General features: G+C 39.1%; 1 protein-coding gene across 1 annotated transcript; it reads left to right on the forward strand.

Annotated features, from left to right (window-relative positions):
- The first annotated feature begins 19,167 nt into the window (after positions 1-19,167).
- LOC104108070 (polygalacturonase-like) lies at positions 19,168-21,425 on the forward strand. Its single transcript, XM_009617041.3, has 4 exons — positions 19,168-19,670; positions 20,263-20,552; positions 20,651-20,879; positions 20,978-21,425. Exons 1-4 carry the CDS (start codon positions 19,236-19,238, stop codon positions 21,194-21,196), a joined length of 1,173 nt encoding a protein of 390 aa, XP_009615336.2. The 5' UTR covers positions 19,168-19,235; the 3' UTR covers positions 21,197-21,425.
- Positions 21,426-24,312: the final 2,887 nt, after the last annotated feature.

Consider the following 24,312-nt stretch of genomic DNA (forward strand, 5'->3'; position numbering starts at 1 on the left):
AGGGCCGGATATGTGTGCCTAATGTAGATGGGCTTCGAGAGCTGATTCTTGAGGAGGCCCACATCTCGCGGTATTCCATCCATCCGGGTGCCGCGAAGATGTACCAGGATTTGAGGCAGCACTATTGGTGGAGGCGTATGAAGAAGGATATAGTTGGGTTTGTGGCTCGGTGTCTAAATGTTACAACCCAAATTCGCATACCATAGATCACGCCGTAAGTTAGTCGACGTAAATCCAAGAAGAGATTATCTTTGAGATGATAAGAAGTTAATCCTATTGGTCTTAAACGATACAAGGGTGTATAAGAGTGGTTAACAAGTATTAGAAGTTAAACGAATCAAGGATGTTGTAACCCATATTTTCGGGTAACACTAGAGGTGATTAACTGTCCCAAGAGGTCTTTTTTTAATGTATTTGAATCATATAATATCTGCATCATAAGTCTTGAAGTCAAGCGAGTTATGAAACAAAAGTCGATAAAAGTTGTTGCAACTTAGGTTTATAATTTTACTTAAACTTTAGGTCAAATGTTACTGCATTTTTCTCCCAATGTGCTTGGAATTATGGGGTGATCTACCTATCAAATTGAAGATCTATGAGTCTAGTTTCCAACGCATTAAACCGTTCGTCGATACGATCTCGGAATAGAGAGATATTCGGGTTTTCGCGAGAGTGCGCCAAGCTGCTCTCTATGGGGCCCACAAAGGCGGTTTAAGACGTATGGACATATATAAGATACCTCAACCCCTTTTTAAGTCATTATTTTTCAGTATATTCAGACCTTATAACCCTAAAAACAGTCTCTCAAGGTTCTCTCATGATCCAAGACCCAAACAAAGGGCAAACAACACAAATCAAATGTCGGGAATCCCGTGGCGCTAGTAAGTTTCTTGTTCTTCTTGTTGTTGCTGATTTTTGTGTTGTTCCAGCTCGTGTGGGAGGTTGTTTTAAGTGTTTTATGTCCTGTAAATACACCTTCAAGTTTTTAATATCAACCCTAGGTGATTTCAAGTCTTCTAAAGTAATTCTAGTGCCGAAAAACCCGAATTAATTGCTAGTTTCGCTTCCTTGTTCTTGTGGCAGAATTGAAGGGATATTTCGTGGAAAATTAAGGTCAAATTGGAGTTGTTCTTTCTGTTTAAAGGTAAGGAACCTCTTACTCTATATATATTTAAGATTATCCAAGTTGCAGCTAAGTCGTTGAAGCTAGAACTTGTGAAATATATATCGAAAGGCTTGGTAGTAATGTTGTTGGTTGGTGGACTATTTTGGAGGCTCAATATGATTATTAATGATGTTGTTTGGGCTGTTTGGTGATTGTATTTACTTGTGGGAAGTCATATAAATAGGGGAGGTGCTGTCCGTTTCATCGTAAAATAGGTTGCGGTCGATACATAATAGTTACGACGCTTAAACGATAATGATAGTGTCATTTGTCTTATTGTAGACTAAGGAGTCGTGACATTTGCATAGCTTGAGGTTGGGCAGTATATACAAGGTATGTGAGGCTATCCCATTCATTCTTTTGCACGACTCCGATTGTACATAATGTATTGAACGAGCTCCCAAAGATACTCTACTCTTGGAAGCTAGCAGTACTTACATTGCTACCCTTCTTATGAAACGATTGAGATTGATGTTACTTCTCTTATTCTTATATTATCAATGTTGTTGGTAGTTCCTGATTCTTATAAGATTCTTGATGAAGAGTTAATCCTAATAACGTGTACGAAGGATACCGACTTTATGTCACTCCGAAAGGTTCAAAATGTGATTCCAATGAGTCCAGCATGCATCATATATATGTATCTATTTTACTCTACCGAGCTGCGCTATAGTCAGCCGGGTATGGCACCTATTGTGCAACCACTGATCAGTTGGGTTTTACCGAGCTCCACGTGGCCGGGTACGATTATACCGAGCCCTATGATGGCCAGGTACATTTTACCGAGCCTATTACGGCCGGGTACGATATGATGATGGTGATGCCCACAAAGGCGTATGTTTCAAAAGTTTATGTATATATATGTATGTATCATGTATTTCATGTCAGTAGCCCTCAGAGGTACCCAGATGTCACAGGTTGTATATTCTCTATCCATGTTTACATTACTGTTCTCAATTATGCTTTCCTGCCTCACATACTCAGTACTTTATTCGTACTGATGTCTTTTTTATTTATGGACGCTGCATGTCGTGCTGCAGGTCCTGATAGATAGGTAGACGCAGCTCCCCCACCACAGTAGGCTGTCCAGTTCAGCGGTTATTGGCGAGATCCCTTCTCCGGATTTTCCATGGTCTTGGTATGCATTTTTGTTATAGACATTATGGGTATGTCGGGGCCCTGTTCCGGCAATGTTGTAGCACTTATGTTCCTTTAGAGGCTCATAGACAGGTGTCGACTCATGTATGGTTTGGAATGTCTTGTCGGCTGATTTTTGTTGTATAGTCTTTCATGACACCATAGTAGCTCATACCTTATATATAGTTTCTTGACAGTCTTGTCGTCCTATGTTACGTATGTTCATGACATTATCTTTCATTGTTGTATGTTCATGATCCATGTCTACCATTTATATTGGTCTTGTCGGCCCTTAAAGATAATAAGGAAGGTTAGATAAAATGTACGTTGGTGCTCGGCAAGTATGGCCCGGGTGCTAGTCATGACCCTCCAGTTGGGTCATGACACTAAACTATCAGCAGGCTAAGTATGAGCATCAGAGACCGGGTGGCTTGCTTTAGAGGTTAGAGATCCCAGAGTAGAAGTGGGAGCAGATCACTATGGACTTTGTAGTTGGGCTTCCACGGACTTCGAGGAAGTTTGACGCTATTTGGGTTATTGTGGATCGGCTGACCAAGTCCGCGCACTTTATTCCAGTTGGTACTACTTACTCTTCTGAGCGGTTGGCTGAGATTTACATTCGAGAGGTCGTTCGCCTGCATGGTGTCCCAGTTTCCATCATTTCAGATAGGGGTACCCAGTTCACATCACAGTTTTGGAGGGCCGTGCAGCGAAAGTTGGGTACTCAGGTTGAGTTAAGCACGGTTTTTCACCCTTAGATGGACGGGCAGTCCGAGCGCACTATTCAGATATTAGAGGACATGTTGCGTGCTTGTGTCATTGACTTTGGGGGTTCATGGGACCAGTTTCTGCCACTCGCGGAGTTTGTATATAACAACAGTTATCAATCGAGTATTCAGATGGCTCCGTACGAGGCTTTGTATGGGAGGAGGTGTAGATCTCCGGTTGGATGGTTTGAGCCGGGTGAGGCTAGGCTCTTAGGTACAGACTTGGTTCAGGACGCATTAGATAAGGTGAAATTAATTCAGGAGCGGCTTCGCACGGTGTAGTCTAGGCAGAAGAGCTACGCGGATAGGAAGGTCTATGATGTGTCTTTTATGGTTAGGGAGAAGGTTTTGCTAAAGGTATCACCCATGAAGGGTGTTATGAGGTTTGGGAAGAGAGGCAAGTTGAGCCCCCGGTTCATTGGGACTTTTGAGGTGCTTCAGAGAATAGGGGATGTGGCTTATAAGCTTGCCTTGCCACCCAGCTTGTCGAGTGTGCATCCAGTGTTTCATGTTTCCATGCTCCGGAAGTATATTGGAGATCCGTCCCATGTTTTGGATTTCAGCACGGTTCAGTTGGAGGGTGATATGACTTATGATGTGGAGCCGGTGGCTATTTTGGATCGGCAGGTACGAAGGTTGAGGTCAAAGGATATAGCTTCAGTGAAGGTGCAATGGAGAGGTCAGCCTGTGGAGGAGGCCACTTGGGAGACCGAACGGGAGATGTGGAGAAGATATCCACGCCTATTCGAGACTCCAGGTATGTTTCTAGACCCGTTCGAGGACGAACAGATGTTTAAGAGAGGGAGGATGTAACGACCCGGTCGTTTCGAGAGTTATAGCCCGTTTTTCCCATTTCTACTTTTTTTTGTGTTATTCAGCTATATTATGTTATATCGGGTTAGTTGGTTCGGGTCCAGAAGGAACTCGGAGTGAATTGAGACACTTAGTCTCTTAAGTAGAAACTTAAGTTGGAAAAGTTAACCGGATGTTGACATATGTGTAAACGATCTCAAATTTGAATTCGGATGGTTCCGTTAGCTCCGTTAGGTGATTTTGGACTTAGGAGTGCGTCAGGAATGTGATTTGGAGGTCCGTGGTAGAATTAGGCTTGAATTGGCGAAATTAGAAATTTGATGATTTCAGTCGGCAGTGGAAAATTTGATATCGGGGTCGGAATGGAATTCCAAAAGTTGGAGTAGGTTCGTAGTGTCATTTTTGACGTGTGTGCAAAATTTGAGGTCATTCGGACGTGGTTTGGTTGGTTTTGGCATCGGTTGACGAAATTAAAAATTTAGAAGTTCTTAGACTTGAATCCGACGGTAATTTGATGATTTGATGTTGTTTTGAGTGATTCGAAGGTTCGAATAAGTTGGTATGTTGATATATGAATTGTTGGTATTTTTGGTTGGGGTCCCGAGGGCCTCGGGGTGATTCCGGGTGGTTAACGGATTTGTTGAAGTTGGAAATTGCAGCTGGAGCTGCTGCTTCTGCTATTTCCGCACCTGCGAAAGAAAGGGTCGCAGGTGCGAGGCCGCTGGTACGCGTGGGGAATGCGCAGGTGCGGGAGACGCTGGGCCAAGGCTGGGAACGCAGGTGCGAAGAATTGGCCGCATCTGCGAGCCCGCAGGTGCGAGGCTTTGAGCACAGATGCGGAGATGAGAAGTTTGGACTGGTTTCGCAGATGCACACCTGGGACCGCAGATGCGAGTCCGTAGGTGTGAGGAAGGGGTCCGTAGGTACGGAATCTAGGTGATTGAGTGAGTTACGTAGGTGCGGCTTCTTAGACCACAGGTGCGGTCGCGCGGGTGCGAGAAAATGGCCGCAGGTGCAAAAAATCTGGGAAGAAACCATAAATAGAACCCTTCGCGAATTTTGGTCATTCTTCATAATTTCAACTCGGTTTTTGGAGCTTTTGGGAGAGGTTTGAAGAGGGAATCAAGGGGATTTCATTGAGGTAAGTTACTTGAGCCCTAATACTTGTATATATGGTGATTTCCCATTGTTTTAATCATGGTAATTTGTGGAAATGAGGGGTTAGGGCTTGGAATTTTTGGAGAGTAATTTAAGGATTTGAAGGACCAAACGATGTCGGATTTTGATGAATTTGTTATGGTTAGGCTCGTGAGTGAATGAGCTTTCTAGTTTTGTAAATTTTGTCGGATTTCGAGACGTGGTCCCGGGGGCCGGGTTTGAGCCAATTTCGGATTTTGGTTTAATTTTGTAGTTTTTCTTGTTAAATTCATTCCATTAGCGCGTATTGATGGTATTGTACTGATTGTGAATAGATTCGGAGCATTTGGAGGCCGAGTCTAGAGGCAAGATCATTGCGGGTTAGAGATTTGATCGGTTTGAGGTAAGTAACGATTGTAAATCTGGTCCTGAGGGTATGAAACCCCAGATTTCGTATCATTCTACTATTTTTAGTGACGCACATACTAGGTGACGGGCGTGTGGGCGTGCACTGTTGGGGAATTATTACTTGGTCCGTCCCATAGCAACTGTAAAGTTGCATACTTTGTTGAAACCATTTGATACTTATATGTTTTAGAAAGAATTTCTTTAAATTTGGCTGAATGGGTTTGGGCCTTGCGCCAATGCTGTTTGGACCCTTAGGGGCTGTTTCTTACCATCCTCTCATTGTTTTCGATTGAAAATATATACTCAGTCATGTTTATACTTGTTTACCGCATAACTCGATTTTATGACTCTATTTTGATGCACATAAATGTTTTGGGCCGAATGCCCTATTTTACTGAAATTCCTGAGAGGCTTGAGATACTTATGACTGAGTGAGGCTGAGGGCCTGATTTGTGAGGATGAGTGTGGATCGGGGCTGCCCGCCTGCAGCATACTTATGACTGAGTGAGGCCGAGGGCCTGATTTGTGAGGATGAGTGTGGATCGAGGCTGCCCTCCTGCAGCATACTTTATTATTATCGCATGTGAGTTGTCCGTGCAGATTATAGCGCTTGGGCTGAAGGAGCCCCTCCGGAGTCTGTACACACCCCCAGTGAGCGCAGGTACCTACTGAGTGCGTGTGCCGAGTGCTGAGTGATTAGGAGGCATGAGTGATTGTGAGGTATGCCCGAGTGTCACGAGTGACTGTGAGGTTTGCCCGAGGGGCTGTATATGAGTGATGTTTTTCCCGAGGGGCTATTTATGATTTCATTATTTTTGCTCACTTTTGCATTGAGCCTTCGTTTGAAAAACTGTTGGAAAAATATCTTTAAATGATTTTTACTGGAACTGGGTTTAAACGAGATATTTGATTCAAATCCTGATTTTAAAAGCATGTGGTATTTTACTGAGATTTCCTTATATGAACGTTATATGCTTTATTGCTCGTCATTACTGCTTAGTCTTTATTTATTCTTGTTACTTACTGAGTTGGCGTACTCACGTTACTCCCTGCACCTTGTGTGCAGATTCAGGTATAGCTGGACACGGTAGCGGTTATTGAGTGTTTTGGTTGCAAATTTTCTTGGAGATAGCAAGGTAGCTGTTTGGCGATCGCAGCCCCTGCTCTTCTCCCTCTTATCTTCCTCTAGTTGTATTTAGCTATTTTCCAGGCTGAGTTAGCCTTGATATTGTTAGACAGATTGTAGCAGATGCTCATGAGTAGTGACACCCCGATGTCGGGCTTTTCTTTTCTGCACTTCTGTTTTTCTTTGATTTGAACTCTTTAAATGGAGGTTTTATATTAAATAACCTTGAAATTATCTTTAAAATGAAAATATCGGTTTGTTTTGGAAATGAGTCAGCTTGCCTAGTTCCATGATAGGCGCCGTCACGACAGGGGTTAGTTTTGGGTCGTGACAGCGTTTTAGCCACCCTTATCACACCGCATGACTTCTAGTAGTTCCCCTACTAGCCACGCGTATCAAGCCACCCTTATCTTATCGCATGCGTTTCAACACTGAGACCTTATACCACCGCATGCGTATCAATATCACAATTTATCACAATTTGCACCTCAAGTGCCCAAATAATTTAACTTGCCAAAATAAATCAAAATCAGAATATTTTTCGACAATAAGGAGCTCACGGCTCATTCTACATTCGATGTCGAAACCTATCAAATCAAGTCTGATTGGCCTCAAATTTTGCACACAAGTCATAAATGACATAACGGAGCTATGAAAATTTTCGGAACTGAATTCTGACCCCGATATCAAAAAGTTAACTCCCCAGTCAAACTTCCAAACTTAAATTTCTATTTTAGCCATTTCAAGACTAATTTAACTACGGACTTCCAAATAAAATTCCGGACACGCTCCTAAGTCCAAAATCACCATACGGATCTATTGGAATTATCAAAATTCTATTCCGGGGTTGTTTGCACATAGGTCGACATCCAGCCAACCTTTTCAACTTAAGTTTTAAACTTTGGAACTAAGTGTTCTAATTCATTCTAAAATCTCTCCGGACCTAAACCAATTACTCCGGCAAATCATATATAAGTTATAAACTATAGAATGAGCAGTAATTAGGAAAACAGGGCTACCACTTTTAAAATGACTGGCCGGGTCGTTACATCCTCCCCCTCTTAAACAAACGGTCGTCCTTGAACGGGTTTAGAATTATACCTGGAGTCTCAAATAGGTGTGGATATTTATTCTGCCTCTTCCGCTCAGTCTCCCAAGTAGCTTCTCCTTCTGGCTGGCCTCTCCACTGCACCTTCACGGAAGCAATGTTCTTTGACCTCAGCTTTCGAACCTGCCTGTCCAAAATAGCCACTGGTTCATCAACATAAGATAGATACCTAGGGCTCAACTTACCCTTCTTACCGAACCTCATCACACCCTTCATAGGCGAAACCCGGAGCAAGACCTGCTCACCAACCATGAATGCAACATCACGAACCTTCCGATCCACATAACTCTTCTGTCTAGATTGAGCTATATGAAGTCGATCCTGAATTAATTTAACCTTTTCCAAGGCATCCTGAACCAAGTTTGTACCCAATAGTCTAGCTTAGCTCGGTTCGAACCAACCCACTGGATACCGGCACCGCCTACCATATAAGGCCTCATACGGAGCCATCTGAATGCTCGACTGGTAATTGTTGTTGTAAGCAAACTCCACAAGTGGTAAGAACTGATCCCAAGCACCCCCAAAATATATCAGTGGTAAGAACTAATCCTCCAATATCTAAATAGTGCGTTCGGACTGCCCGTCTGTCTGAGGGTGAAATGTTGTACTCAACTCTACACGAGTACCCAACTCTCACTATACAGCCCTCCAAAACCGTGAGGTAAACTATATACCCCGGTCAGAGATGATAGATACCGGTACGCCATGAAGTTTGACAATCTCGCGAATATAGACTTGAGCCAACTTCTCGGAAGAATAGGTAGTCATCACAGGAATGAAATGAGTTGACTTGGTCAATCTATCCACAATCAACCAAACTACATCAAACTTCCACTGAGTTCGTGGAAGCCCAACAATGAAATCCATAGTGACCCGCTCCCATTTCCACTCCAGAATTTCTAACTTCTGAAGCAATCCACCTAGCCGTTGATGCTCATATTTTACCTACTGACAATTGTAACAACCGAGCTGCAAACTCTACTATATCTTTCTTTATTCGCCTTCACTAATAGTGCTGCCTCAAATCCTGATACATCTTCGCGGCACCTAGATGAATAGAGTACCGCGAACTGTGAGCTTCCTGGAGAATCAGCTCACGCAAACCATCTACATTAGGCATACATAGCCTGCCCTGCATCCGTAATACACCGTCATCTCTAATAGTGACTTCCTTGGCATCACAATGCTGAACTGTGTCCTTAAGGACAAGCAGACGGGGGTCATCGTACTGACGCTCTCTATTACGATCATAAAGAGAAGACTGAGAAACTACACAAGCCAAAACTCGGCTCGGCTCGGAAATATCCAACCTGATAAACTGGTTGGCTAAGGCCTGAACATCCAAGGCTAAAGGCATCTCTGCTACCGGTAAATGTGCTAAGCTGCCCAAACTCTCTGCCTTATGACTCAAGGCATCGGCCACTGCATTGGCCTTCCCGGGATGATAGAGAATGGTGATATCATAATCCTTAAGCAACTCCAACCATCTCCGCTGTCGCAAATTAAGATCCTTCTGTTTAAACAGATGTTATAGACTCGGGTGATCGGTGTAGACCTCACAATGGACATCGTACAAATAATGCCGCCAAATCTTCAAGGTATGAACAATATCTGTTAACTCAAGGTCATGGATCAGATAATTCTTCTCATGTACCTTTAACTGTCTGGACGCATAGGCAATCACCCTACCGTCTTGCATCAACACTGTGCCGAGACCAATACGCGACGCATCACAATACATAGTATAAGACCCTAAACCTGTAGGTAATACCAACACTGGAGCTGCAGTCAAAGTTGTCTTGAGCTTTTGGAAGCCCTCCTCACATTCCTCGGTCCACCTGAACGGAGCACCCTTCTAGGTCAATTTGGTCATAGGTGCAGCAATAGAAGAAAAACCATCTACAAATCGGCGATTATACCATACCAAACCCAGGAAACTCCGGACCTCCGTTGCTGAGGACGGTCTAGACCAACTCTACACTGCCTCAATCTTTTTCGGATCTACCTTGATCCCCTCGCATGAAACTATATGGCCCAAAATTCTCACTGAATCAAGCAAGAATTCACACTTTGAAAATTTAGCATATAACTTGTTTTCTCTTAAAATCTGAAGCACAGTTCTCAAGTGCTGCTCATGATCCTCCTGACTCCGGAAAAACACCAAAATGTCGTCAATAAATACAACGATGAAGGAGTCAAGATAGGGTTGAAATACATTGTTCATTAACTGCATAAATGTTGTTGGGGCATTGGTTAGCCCAAATGACATTACAAAGAACTCATAATGACCATACCAAGTCCTAAAAGCAGTCTTCAGGATATCTGGATCCCGAATCTTCAACTGATGATAGCCTGAACGCAAGTCAATTTTAGAGAATACCCTAGCACCCTGAAGCTGATCAAATAGGTCATCAATACGTGGCAATGGATACCTGTTCTTCACTGTAACCTTGTTCAGCTGGCGGTAATCAATACACATCCGCATAGAACCATCCTTCTTCTTCACAAATAAGACAGGAGCACCCCAAGGCGATATATTGGGCCGAATGAAACCCTTATCAAGCAACTCCTGTAACTGCTCTTTTAATTCTTTCAACTCTGTTGGGGCCATACGATATGGTGGAATAGAAATAGGCTGAGTGCCCGGTAACAAGTCAATGCCAAAGTCAATATCCCTATCGGGTGGCATACCCGGAAGATCCGCTGAAAAAACATCAGGAAAATCCCTTACTATAATAACTGACTCCACGGTACGAGTATCAATAATAACATCTCTCACATAGGCCAGATATGCATCACACCCCTTCTCAACCATTCGTTGAGCTTTAAGAAATGAAACAACCCTGCTAGGAAGATGATCCGAGGTACCTCTCCACTCTAACTGCAGTAGTCCTGGCATAGCCAACGTCACCGTCTTGGCGTAACAATCAAGAATAGTGTGATAGGGAGACAACCAGTCCATGCCCAAAATAATATCGAAATCCACCATACTGAGCAATAATAAATCAGCTCTGGTCTCAAAACCACTGATAATAATTAAACACGACCGATACACGCGGTCCACAATAATAGATTCACCCACGGGTGTAGATACATAAACATAAGAACTCAAGGAATCACGGGATATGCCCAAATACAGGGCAAAATAAGATGACACATAAGAATAAGTGGAGCTCGGATCAAATAAGACTCATGCATCTCTCTGACAGACCAGAATAATACATGTGATAACAGAATCGGATGCAACAACCTTTGTCCTAGCAGGAAGGGCATAATATATGGCCTGGCCTCCCCCTCTAGGGCGACCTCTACCTGTCCGACCTCCACCTCTAGCTGGCTGTGCAAGTGGAGTGGCAACTGGTGCAGTAATCATGGCCTAAGAAACGTGAGGGCCCTGTGGAATGGGTGGGGCCTGAGAAATCTGTGGAGGTGCACCCCTCCTAAGTTTGGGGCAATCCCTCATGATGTGATGAGTGTCACCACACTCAAAATAAGCCATCGGAGGACGTGGTTGCTGGGACTGGCTCGGGCTTGATCGACTAGACTGCTCGCTGAAGGCACCCCATACAGGAGGTACAGAAGACACTGGCGATGCATAATATGGAATCTGAGGTCTGGGAGTAGCCGGAATACCACTGGAAGTTAGACGTGCTGAATGAATAGGACGACTCACATAACCTCTACCATAACAGGCTGCAGCTGGGGCACGAGAATTATTATATGTGCCAGAATCTCGGGGTCTCTTAGCTTCCCTCTCTTCCCTCTCCCGGATCCGTATACATTCAAATATCCTAGCAATTGACACCACCTGTTGGTATGTGATGTCCATCTCTAGCTATCGGGCTATACTGAATCTGATACTAGGGTGGAGACCCTCAATAAATCTGCGAACACGCTCTCGAACAGTAGCAACTAAGGCTGGTGCATGCCTAGCCAAATCACTGAATCGAACCGTATATTCCGACACGGTCATAGAACCCTGGCGTAGCTGCTCAAACTCTGTGCGCCATGTATCTCTAAGACTCTGAGGAACCTACTCCCTTAAGAACATATCTGAAAATTAAGTCCAAGTAAGTGAAGCTGCCTCAGCCGGACTATCCAACTCATATGCCAGCCACCACTGGTAGGCTGCTCCTCTAAGCTGGAATGCCGTGAAAGAAACCCCACTGGAATCCACAATACCCATAGTACGGAGGATACGGTGACATTCCTCCAGAAAACCCTGAGCATCCTCTGAAGCTAAACCGCTGAATGTGGGAGGGTGGTACTTTTTGTACCTCTCAAGCATGAGCTGCTCCCCCTCTGAAACTGTTGTCCTATCCTCGGGCCAAACTGGGATAACTGGTTGCACTGGTATAACCTCTGGGGCATGGTTAACTTGGGCCCGTGGCTCTGGGGTACAGGCGGCAGGAGTCTGCGCTCCTCCCCCGGCCTGAGATGTGGCAGGAGCAAGTGGAATCAACCCTGCATGAGCTAGAGTGCCAAACATGCTCAAAATCTAGGAAAGGGTCTCCTGAAGTGCTGTAGTAGTAACAGGCGTCTCAGGTGACTGTTCTCCAACTGGAGCTACTGGTGGCTCTACTGCAGCAGCTCTGCAGGTGCTCTGGCTAGACCACGTGGTCTTCTTCGGCCTCTGGCACGACCTCTGCCCCGTCCCCGGCCTCTTGCGGCTCCAACAGGGGGCGCGAGTGTTTGATCATCCGATCCAATTGTGTGTGTCCTTACCATCTGTGAGAGAATAGAAAGACAATGGTTTAGAACTTTGAAGTCAATAGTGCGCATGATAAGGAATCAAAGAAGTGAATATTTTCCTAACAGTTACATAGCCTCCCGAAGATAAGTACAGACGTCTCTGTACCGATCCACAAGACTCTACTAAACCTGCTTGTAACTCATAACACCTATGAACCTAGAGCTCTGATACCAACTTGTCACGACCCCAAATTCCCTCTGTAGGATGTCATGATGGCACCTAGTCTCTAAGACTAGGTAAGCCTATCAATGCGGAATAACAATTGAAATATGAAATAAATAAATCTGCACTTCACATAGTTACAACTCTCAAAACCCGGTAGAAATAAGTCACAAGCTTCTAAAAATTTATCCTCAATGTATCTATATATATCAGGGTCTAAGAAAAATAAGGAAGCAACATAATAATGATAGAAGGGGACTCCGGAGTCTGCGGACGCTGGCAGATATACCTCGAAGTCTCCGTACACAGGTAGCTCACTGATGTCTGGACTAGTAGGATGTACCTGGATCTGCACAAAAAGATGTGCAGAAGCATAGTATGAGTACACCACAGCGGTACCCAGTAAGTGTCAAGCTTAACCTCGGCAGAGTAGTGATGAGGTCAGGTCAGGCCCTACTGGAATAATAAATGATAAGGTGAAATGTCTAACAATATAATAAAAATGAAATAACAATGGAAATGAATCAAGTAAGTAGTATGTCACCAATTAACTACAAAATAATGACAAATAATACCTCGTGGAAACAAAACAGAATTCTTTTCAACTTTAAGAAAATCACAACAATAATCAAAGGCATCTGCGGCCATAAATCAATATCAACAAGGACACTCCCGAGGTACCGCCTCGTAGTCCCAAATCATAAATAAATGACAATATCTTATTTTCTTATATCACCATGGGAGCCTTCACAATTTATTTTAAAGAAAATATTTTTTCCGAAATAGCATCCCGCGTTTTAGCCGCCCTTATCACACCGCATGACTTCTAGTAGTTCCCCTACTAGCCACGCGTATCAAGCCTCCCTTATCTCACCGCATGCGTTTCAACACCCAGACCTTATATCACCCCATGCGTATCAATATAACAATATATCACAATTTGCACCTCAAGTGCCCAAATAATTCAATTTGTCAAAATAAACAACATCAACAATACTTTCCACAACAGGGAACTCACAGCTCAATCACAATGAGTACAAAATCTCACAAAATATTCGAGAATAAATAACTCAGGAAAAAAAATATTTAAATTTTTTTAATACATTGCCTCAGTTCCAAATTTAAAATATCAAATACTTCATATTCATAATATTTAAATTAAAGAAATTCCACCTTCAAATAATGCACATAATAAAAGAAACCAAGTTTCAGCTAAACAGGTAAAAACAATTAGCAGGAGAAAGTCAAGCAAATTTAAAGTATATAAATCAGATCAATGATGGAGAATATAATAATATTTAATAATTTAATTAATATGCAACAGTGATCTACACAATTTAAAAATATAATCTTTCACATTTAGCCCGTGTACACACTCATCACCTCGTATACACGACTTTCATTACATTACAATTATCACATCAATACCAATCTTAGGGAAAATTTTCCCCACACAAGGTAAGATAAGTCACTTACCTCGACTTGCTCCAATTTAATCAAGTAGTATGCATTTTCCTCGATTTTCCAACTCCGATCATTTTGAATCTAGTCATAATAACTTGATACAGTCAACAAAAATTATAGGAATCAATTTCATAAGAAAATATTACATTTTTCAATAAAAATCCGAAATTAACTCAAAAATCGCCCGCAGGGCCCACGTCTCGGAATCCGGTAAAAGTTAAAAAATCCGACAACCCATTCAATTACGAGTCCAACCATACCAGTTTTACTCAAATTCGACTCCGAATCGACACCGAAATCTCAAAAATTTGTTTCTATGAGATTTCTAAAATTTTCCCAAATTTCCATCTCAATACACTAATTAAATGGTGAAAACAATGACATATTCGTGTATATTGACCAAATCCGAATTAGAATCACTTACCCAAATATTTTTCCTTGAAAATATGTCAAAAATCGCTTCTGCTCAAGCTCAAATTCGTCAAAAATGGCAAATAGGACGAAATTCCCAGTTTTATAAAACTGTCGAGGCAGCCATCGATCCTGGGCATCGATCATGGCTTCGATCTTTATGGCCCTCGATCCTGGCCTCGATCATAGCCCTCGATTCTATGCCTTCGATCACTGGCCTCGGTCATAGCCCTCGATCCTTGCCTTCGATCATGGCCCTCGAGCTTTCCTTCGATCATGGCCCTCGAGCCTGCCTTCGATTATGGCCCTCGAGCCTTGCCTTCGATCATGGCCCTCCAGCCTGGCCTTCGATCCTCGGTTCGATTTCCAGCAGAAAAAGATTTGCAGCGGCCTTTTTTTTTTTGCAGCAGCTGTTTAAGTCCCACTTTTGATCCGTTAACCAATCGAAACTCACCCGAGGTCCTCGGGACCTCAACCAAATACACCAACAAGTCCTAAAATATCATACGAACTTATTTGAATCCTCAAATCACATCAAACAACGCTAAAATCGCAATTCATACCCCAATTCAAGTTTAATGAAACTTAAGAATTTCCAACTTCTACATTCGATGCCGAAACCTATCAAATCAAGTCCGATTTGCCTCAAATTTTGCACACAAGTCATAAATGACATAACGGAGCTATAAAAATTTTCGGAACTGAATTCCGACCCCGATATTAGAAAGTCAACTCCCCGGTCAAACTTCTAAACTTAAATTCCTAGTTTAGCCATTTCAAGCCTAATTTAACTACGGACTTCCAAATAAAATTTCGGACACGCTCCTAAGTCCAAAATCACCATACGAAACTATTGAAATTATCAAAATTCTATTACGGGGTTGTTTGCATATAGGTCGACATCCAGCCAACCTTTTCAACTTAAGTTTTAAACTTTGGAACTAAGTGTTTCAATTCATTCTAAAATCTTTCCGGACCTAAACCAATTACTCCGGCAAATCATATATTAGTTATAAAGTATAGAATGAGCAGTAATTAGAGAAACGAGGCTACTACTTTTAAAATGACTGGTCGGGTCGTTACACCGCAAATGCGAAGAACATATCGCAAATGCGAAGGTCTCCCATTCCTGCTACCTTCGCAATTGCGAAGAAAATCTCGCAAATGCGAGCCTGATCATTTCGTAAATGCGACCATTTGATCGCAAATACGATTACTGCTTCCCCATTTCCCAGTTCGCAAATGCGAAAACTATGAGGCCAGCCATTCTTCACAAATGCGATGCCTGATCTCGCAAATGCGAGATGAGAGGCCTATACCAGATATTGCAACACCAGCTATGTTCTAAGTCCAAATTTCACTCTATAGCCTATCCGAAACTAACTCGAACCCTTGGGGATCCAAACCAAACATGCACACGAAATCACATGAAATTTTCAAGAAAACTTTGAATTCCTATTTTCACAACCGGACGTCCGAATCACGTCAAATCAACTCCGTTTTTCACCAAATCTCACAGACAAGTCATAATTATAGTATTTGACCTATACCGGGTTCCAAAATCAAAATACGGACCCGTTATCCAAAAATTCAAACTTTGGTCAAACACTTCAATTTTATTAAGCTTTCAACTTTCAAATTCCGACATAGTCCGATATCTCGAGCGCCCAAGTCTCAAATCACGATACGGACCTACCGGGACCGTCAAAACACGAATCTGGGTCCGTTTACTAAAAATATTGACCGAAGTCAACTCAAATGAAGTTTTTAGGTAAAATTTCTTATTTTTATCAGTTTTTAATATAAAAGCTTTCCGGAAAGACGCCCGGACTGCACACACAAATCGAGAAAGGCTAAAATATAACTTTTATAGGTTTCGGATCACAGAATTAGGTTTAAATCATAAGATGACCTATCTGGTCATCACAGTTTGCCCCTGGCTATAGGGATTAAAAAATCGCCGCATATATAACTTATGCATCGTTGAGTTGGCCATATAAGTAAATATTATCAATTTTTATATTACTAATATTGTTTGCCCGCAAAATGGTACCGTTGAATTTATAACGTGGTTTATAGACAAGCGAATCGATTTGATCCAAAAATAATAAATAAATGAGAACAAAAATAAGATTATCAAATGAAATTAAAGAAGATAACAAGTCTGACTAAGATAATGTAATTTTTGACAAAGAGGATTCAACCGAACCCTTTCCGCCAACCTAGCTCCGCCCTTGATTGCAGCAACGGCCATTAGTATCTTGTCCAAAAAATTGTATCATGCACGCATGCATAAAGGAGACGTGAGAAAGGGATTACTACAGTCTAGATATTTCATGCAGGCACGTATCCTTTTTTTTGGGATTCCATGTTTGCTTTTGTTAAAGTATATAAAAAGTCAGTGTAATTGAATTTATAGTACAACTTTACTATTTCCAAGCCACTAGCTAGCTACACAGGGTAATAAGAGTCGGTTGCTAGTACCATCCACTTTCAATTAAGAGGTTGTGAGTTCGAGTCACCCCAAAAACAAGGCGGAGAATTCTTGGAGGGAGGGAGCCGAGGTTTTGTCGGAAATAGCCTCTCTACCCTAGGATAGGGGTAAAGTCTGCGTGTACACTACCCTCCCCAGACTCCACTAGTAAAATTATACTGGGTTATTATTATTGTTGTCGTTGTTGTAGCTACGTTGGGTTAGGACAATTGCCATCAGATCCTAAAGTCCACTTTTGTTTTGGTTCTGAGTTTTCAACAAGTTAGTAAATACTTCAACATGCTTAATTTGGAGTATTAACGCAATCATTTCAAACTTCAAACTTTATATTCAAAGATCGTGATATGACTTCTACCTGGAAGATAAAATGCATATATCTTTCTAAATATAAAGTTTAATTGATCATTTTAATATTGGAGCCAGAATTTTTATTAAGGAGATTTAAAATATAAAAAAGTAAATACATGAAAAAATTAAAAATCCAATATCTACTATGTATACATAAAAAATAATCTTAATCTTATATATACGATGTAATTTTCCCACGAACAAAGGTTCAGATGAACCTACTTGCACCCCTAGCTCCGCGCATGGGTCCTTCCAAGATTTTTACATATAGAAGTTATGTCAATTAACCATGTGTGTTTTTGCTTACGGCTGTTTTGGATTGTTGTTACATATTATTTCATAATGTATCGTATTATATTGTACTGCATTGTACTGTATTATTTGATAAATACAACGTTTAGATAGAATGTATCATTTGTTGTCGTTTCATGATGTCACGCACCAACAATATGAAAAATAAACTTGCAACATTACTAAGGAATAAAAATAGGATACTGAGTATAATTATTATATAAAAAGTAGAGTAAAGGATAAAATATAATTATTAATAATAAGGAAGGGCAAGATGTGAGAAAAAAGTGAGGTAACAACTAACAACGCCACCACATCAAATCCGTCGTTCCATAAAGTGACACTTTTTGTGGTTACATAACGACAAATTTAATAATATAATACAATAAAATTTTAGTAACAATCAAAACAAACATTATATTCAAGTAACAATATGATACAATACAATACAATAGGTAACAACCACCCAAACAAGTTGTTAAGCTCAACTATTGCTCCCAAATATACCTAATAGGCTATGTAGTATGTACTTCTCATAGACCAAAATAATCCATGAACAACAAGGAATCTCCTTATCCATAAACAACAGTCAACTTAGGATAAATCCACCTAATTATCTCTTTGACCCTATTCCTTTACGTAGTTCCTAATTCAACAGTAATTAATTACATGCATGTGATGTTGGAGCCGCACTTATAATCACCGCTAATGCAATGCCAAAATTTGGGTAAAAGCTTCAATATATCATATGGAAGCATCAATAGATTAAAATATTCTTCTGATCTATATTTAACGTATAAATGCATTTTAGAAACATCACACTAAATAATGTCTTTTTTTTAATTCTATGTTTCCCTCTTAAATCGAGTACTCTGTTGGAGAAGTACGGAGTATGAATTTTAAATGGAAAGTTGAAGGCTACAAAGCGGTATGGGTGTTATTTTTCTGTTTTTTTAATGTTTATAGGAGTATATAACAGAATATAACTACATCGCTAACATTACAAGACATGTAATTAATATTCAAATGTATAAGAAACATAATCTGGTCATCTGTTTGAACTTTTTTCTCTTCAGTTTTCTCCTTCAAATAAGGTGCCAAATGCAACAACGAGTTTAAATGATATACACCCGTGTGTAAGAAATTTTCAGTTAATCGTTCTTATTTACAAGATTTTAAATTCCACATTTTAAGGAAGCTTCCCTCCATATCCAAAAAAAAAAGCTTCACTAAAATATTATTTAGGTGCCGGTGTATATAAATTAATAATTTTTGCTATATGGCGTGAACCTGATAGTAAAATAATTTTTAAAATTGACGACGTATATAAATTAATGTTGTCAACAATTGGTAGATTTTCCCATGTGATTGCATATGTAGGATAGTAATCAAAGTCTTCTTTTTCCAACATGACCAAATAGGGAGAAAAACCCACTAGTACTCTGCCCCAAAACCTAACTTTCTTTGAAGTCTAAAAGCATCTATTAAAAATTTACGTTTTTTTTTTATTTATTCACTAAAGTACAACAGTGATAATATTGACATACAAACCACCCAAAGCCTATAAATATCCCTCTAAACTACTCCAATTCCTCATCACCCTCCATTTAATCAGTTTCTTGCATCCCTTAACAATTTTCCCTTTAGCAAAATGAGTTCTTTAGCAATTTTCTCACTTCTCTTTATCTTCCTTTTCCACTTATCATCAGCAGCAAATACTATGTACAATATCCAAACATTTGGAGCAAAATCCAATGGAAAAACTGATTCATCAAAAGCATTTCTAAGTGCATGGGCTGCAGCCTGTGCATCCACTAGCCCGGCCACTATTTACGTGCCACGTGGAAGTTACTTGATTCGTAATGCATACTTTTATGGCCAAACATGCAAAAGCAAGGCTATTACTATACGAATTGATGGAACTCTCTTAGCTCCCTCTGATTATAATGTAATTGGCAATGCTGGAAATTGGATAAAATTCGAAAAAGTTAACGGAGTTTCCATCTATGGTGGAATCTTTGATGGACAAGGTGATGGTCTTTGGGATTGCAAAACCTCTGGCAAGAATTGTCCTGAAGGCACTACGGTATGTTTAGTTACTCTTTTGTTGTTTCATTTTATATGACTTTTTTTTACCATGATTTTCTGAAGGTATTTCGAATAATTTAAATTATTAATTATTGTGACTTATGTTACTTTTATTTAGTTTCTGAATTTGTAAACTTTATTTTAAAAAAATTGAAAAATCTGTGTCGGATTTATAACAAAATTGAATTGGAGGGAATACTTTATTCCAGTTCAAGCTATTAAGTAGGCGTTTGGATATAAAAATTATAATTTTTGAAAAATAGTAATATTTAGAGTTAAGTTGAAAATGACATTTGAAATTTGAAACTATATTTGGACATGCATTTCACTTGAAAAAATGTTGCAGTTTTGTGAGTGGGGAAAAGTTTTTTGAAAATTTTGATTTGTAAAACTCATTTTCGAAATTTTTTCAAAATCTTGCAAAATTTCACGGACACGCTTTTGAAAAATAAAATTATGGACAAACTGGGCCTAAGAATGTTCTAAAAGAGAGGAAAACCCCTAGAAATTTGCAATTTACTAGAGAGTTTGATGATTTGTTTCATCAGACAATCATCTTTGTTTCAATTTGACATTAAATTTTGATGCAGGCACTGGCCTTTTACAACTCAAACAACATCATAATCAGTGGAGTAACTGCACAAAATAGCCAAATGTTTCACATTTTGGTAGATGGATGCAAAAACGTAAAGCTACAAGGAGTGAAGGTCTCAGCTCCAGGAAATAGCCCTAACACCGATGGAATTCACGTACAATTATCGACTGAAGTCAGTATTATGAACTGTCATATTGGTACTGGAGATGATTGTATTTCAATTGGCCCTGGAAATTCCAACTTATGGATCGAAGGCATTGCTTGTGGCCCTGGCCACGGAATCAGGTTTGAAACATAATATCAAATGCCTATTTAATTAATTAGTAAGTTTGTTGACAATGATTTTTGATTGCTTATATTCAAATTAATTGATATTGGTGCAGCATTGGAAGCTTAGGTTGGAAATTACAAGAGCCTGGAGTCCAAAATGTAACAGTAAAGAGTGTTACCTTCACTGGAACAGAAAATGGTGTAAGAGTAAAAACTTGGGCAAGGCCTAGCAATGGCTTTGTAAGAGGTGTTCGCTTTCAACATATAGTTATGACTGATGTTCAAAATCCTATTATCATAGACCAAAATTACTGCCCTAATCATGAAAGTTGTCCTCATCAGGTAATAATTAAACATTTAAACTTAGTATAATGACGAATAAGATTACTGATAAAATTAGATCATGTTACCTTAATCTAATATTACTCATTTTGTTTTAGGGATCGGGCGTAAAAATAAGTGATATAACGTATCAAGACATACATGGAACATCAGCTACAGAAGTTGGAGTAAAATTTGATTGTAGCAAAGTGAATCCATGCAGTGGAATAACACTTGAAAATGTGAATCTAAGTTACAAAAATCATCCAGCTGAAGCTTCATGTGTTAATGCTGGTGGAAGAGCTTCTGGTTTAGAACAACCTACAAGCTGCTTATAAGAAAAGAGTACCTGTTTGTATAATATTATACTAAATGAAAATAAAGTTGTGATTATTTTATAAAGAACATTCAATATGTTAAAAATTCATGCAATATGTACCTAGAAAAAGAAAAGAGAATGTATCTTGAAATTTTTTATTATACTTTTTTCAGTTTTTTATCTTTATACCTCATGTAACAATGCTGTACCTACGATTTATGAAATGTACAACACTTAGCATGTGTCTACTCTAAGAATGTTTTATTTCATGCCTAATAAGTTGATGTTAGCTTCAAGTTATAAAATTCTTGGAGTTAAGGGTTGTTTTTTATTGGTGTATAAAAAGGGTACGTTGTTTACAAATTATATATATAGTGCAGTACTAGTTCTCTTATGCATAATTTAAATTCACTCCATAGCAGTTAGCACATTAAAAAGATGTTAACGCCAAGAGTTATTTGTTTCAGTAAAACTTAAGGATGATATGATGGAAATTAAAAAGGTTGATTATTTATTCTATTTTTGTTCTCATTTCTACCTCCTTTAGTTTCTCTTAAATACCTCATGGCATGATTCATTCAACGACCATAGCAAAATTATGGGAGTTTTATAAAAATAGCCAACTGAATTCACTATTTACTTTTATAGTTGGTATAATAAATTATACATGGTTATATATATATATATATATCGATTATTTTTAGTTTAATTGATTGGATGGATGACTTTTTTGATTAATTATTCAAATTATATATTTTGCTCGATGGAACATAGAGGATTGGATTGTGCTGGTCTAATGGCTTATAGAGAGGCATTTGCATCTATACCTAATTTTGTGGTCACAATTGAACTTATACACACTTTGCACAAAATATTACAAGCGTACCCACTTTAGGATCAATTTCAGACTTATCGGATCTGAAGTTAAAAAAAAATAGTCTGAAGTGAAATGCACTTAGGGCCAATTAAGTCTAAAGTGCAAAAATTGCACTTAAGATGCACTTTAGGCCAAATAGGTCTGAAATGCAATAAATATTTTCATGCAGTTAAGATCAAATAGGTATGAATTGAAAAAATTGTACTTCAGATGCACTTAAGGCCAAATAGGTCTGAAATGCAACCAATGTTTTCATGCACTTAAGGTCAAATAGGTCTGAAGTGAAAAAATTGCACTGCAGAGGAACTTAAGGTCAAATAGGTGTAAAGTGCAATCAATGTTTTTATGCACTTAAGGCCATATAGCTCTGAAGCGAAAAACTTACACTTCAGATGTACTTAAGGCCAAATAGGTTTGAAGTGCAACCAATGTTTTCATGCACTTAAGGCTACGTGGGTCTGAAGTGCAAATTACCATAAACAAAAAATAATTCTTCGAATTTCAACAATCCAATGCACGTTTTAACACTTAAATCTACTCCAAATGAGCTCAAATTTAAAACATAAATCTCCAAATATCATCAAGAACAAACTCAATTATTATTTTTGCCAAAAACAACAATAAATCTAACAAACCCATTTTGCAATAAAGGAGAAGAAGAAGAAACCTAAACAGTAGTAAAAAAAATAAAGCGCCACAGCAGCTTACCACTGTAAAATACCCTAAACTACCTTAAAATATGCTCACAAATACCATATGAATTCACTGTCACCATTATTTTCATAGGGAAGAAGAAGAAGAAGAAGAAGAAGAAGAAGGAGGAGGAGAAGGAGGAGGAGAAAAAGGCCTGAAGTTATCTAAAATTTAGGTACTAGATAAAAAAAAAATTAAAAAGCGGGTACAGATTATTTTATAAAATATTAAAAATTAAAAAGTGGGTACAGAAAAAGGCCCGTGTAATTTTTACGCTTACAAATACTATTTTATGCTAGTGGAATAAAATTTGGGCCCTAAAAGTAGGCCTAATATTTAGAAGAAGAATTTTCAGAAACCACTATTGTTTAGTGGCTATTAATTTCCTATAGCTACCATATACATAATTACTTCTATAGCTACTATTCAGTTATTACGGTAGTGTATTCACATGTATTCGCGTTGTTGTATTCATGAATACAGCAGCAAAAAATACCTAAAATCAGGGCAGTTCAGCTGTACGCGCATATATTCACATGTATTTGCGCTATGTATTCATGAATACAACAATAAAAAACGCCTAAAATCAGGGCAATCCTGCTGTACGCACATGTATTCACATGTATTCGCGTTACTGTATTCATGAATACAATAACAAAAAGTGCCTAAAATCAAGGCAGTCCAGCTGTACGCACATGTATTCTACATGTATTCGCGTTGTTGTATTCATGAATATAGTTGTACGTGCATGTGTTCCCATGTATTCGCACCATGTATTCATGAATACAGTAACGACAATCCCTTAAAAATAGGTATGTCTGACTGTCTAAGAGAGAGAGAAAATATAAATAGCGTATTTCATGCCTCAATGATAGTATATACCATAAAAAACTTATTTTTCTATAAAATATAAAAGGTTGTTATAGAAAATAATATTTTAAAATAATTTTGGTTTATAATAAATAGGGTGTATACCTTTGCTATAGGAGGTATAAAATTTCCTTAGAAGAATTAACCTAGTAGTCGTCCACTCAATCACTTAAACTTAAAATAGCCGATAAATGTATAATATATGTATAATCCATTTATATATGTGTATAGATATGTATAATCAGTGTATAATCCATGTATATCGATTAGAAAAAGTAAATAATGAATATAACCGGCTATTTGTGTAAAAAAGGTAAAATTACATGTAAAAAATAATAGCCGGCAAAATGCTTGTTTTTGTATATTAGTGTATAATATACAAAATTTATACATAATCAATGTATATTTTTATAAATTTAACTATCGTATATAATTATTTTTGACTAATCGATCAAATATATAACTTGCCCTTTATAATTTCCAAACCCAAGAGTGCCATTTCCATATTCACTTATCCCAATTTCCACATGTTTGAAACTTTGCTCTGAAAACGTCAAACTATGAAGTCAAGAATCATTAATAAATAGTAGTTGTAAAGACCAAAATTGTACACTTTTTTTGCTTCAGTAAACTACAACGAAGTTGAGTGCTTGACCTGAATAGTTTGACCCCATTGCATCATTAAGTAAAAAATT

This window comes from Nicotiana tomentosiformis, chromosome 12 (assembly GCF_000390325.3).
Source record: "Nicotiana tomentosiformis chromosome 12, ASM39032v3, whole genome shotgun sequence".
Classification (NCBI taxonomy): Eukaryota; Viridiplantae; Streptophyta; class Magnoliopsida; order Solanales; family Solanaceae; genus Nicotiana; species Nicotiana tomentosiformis.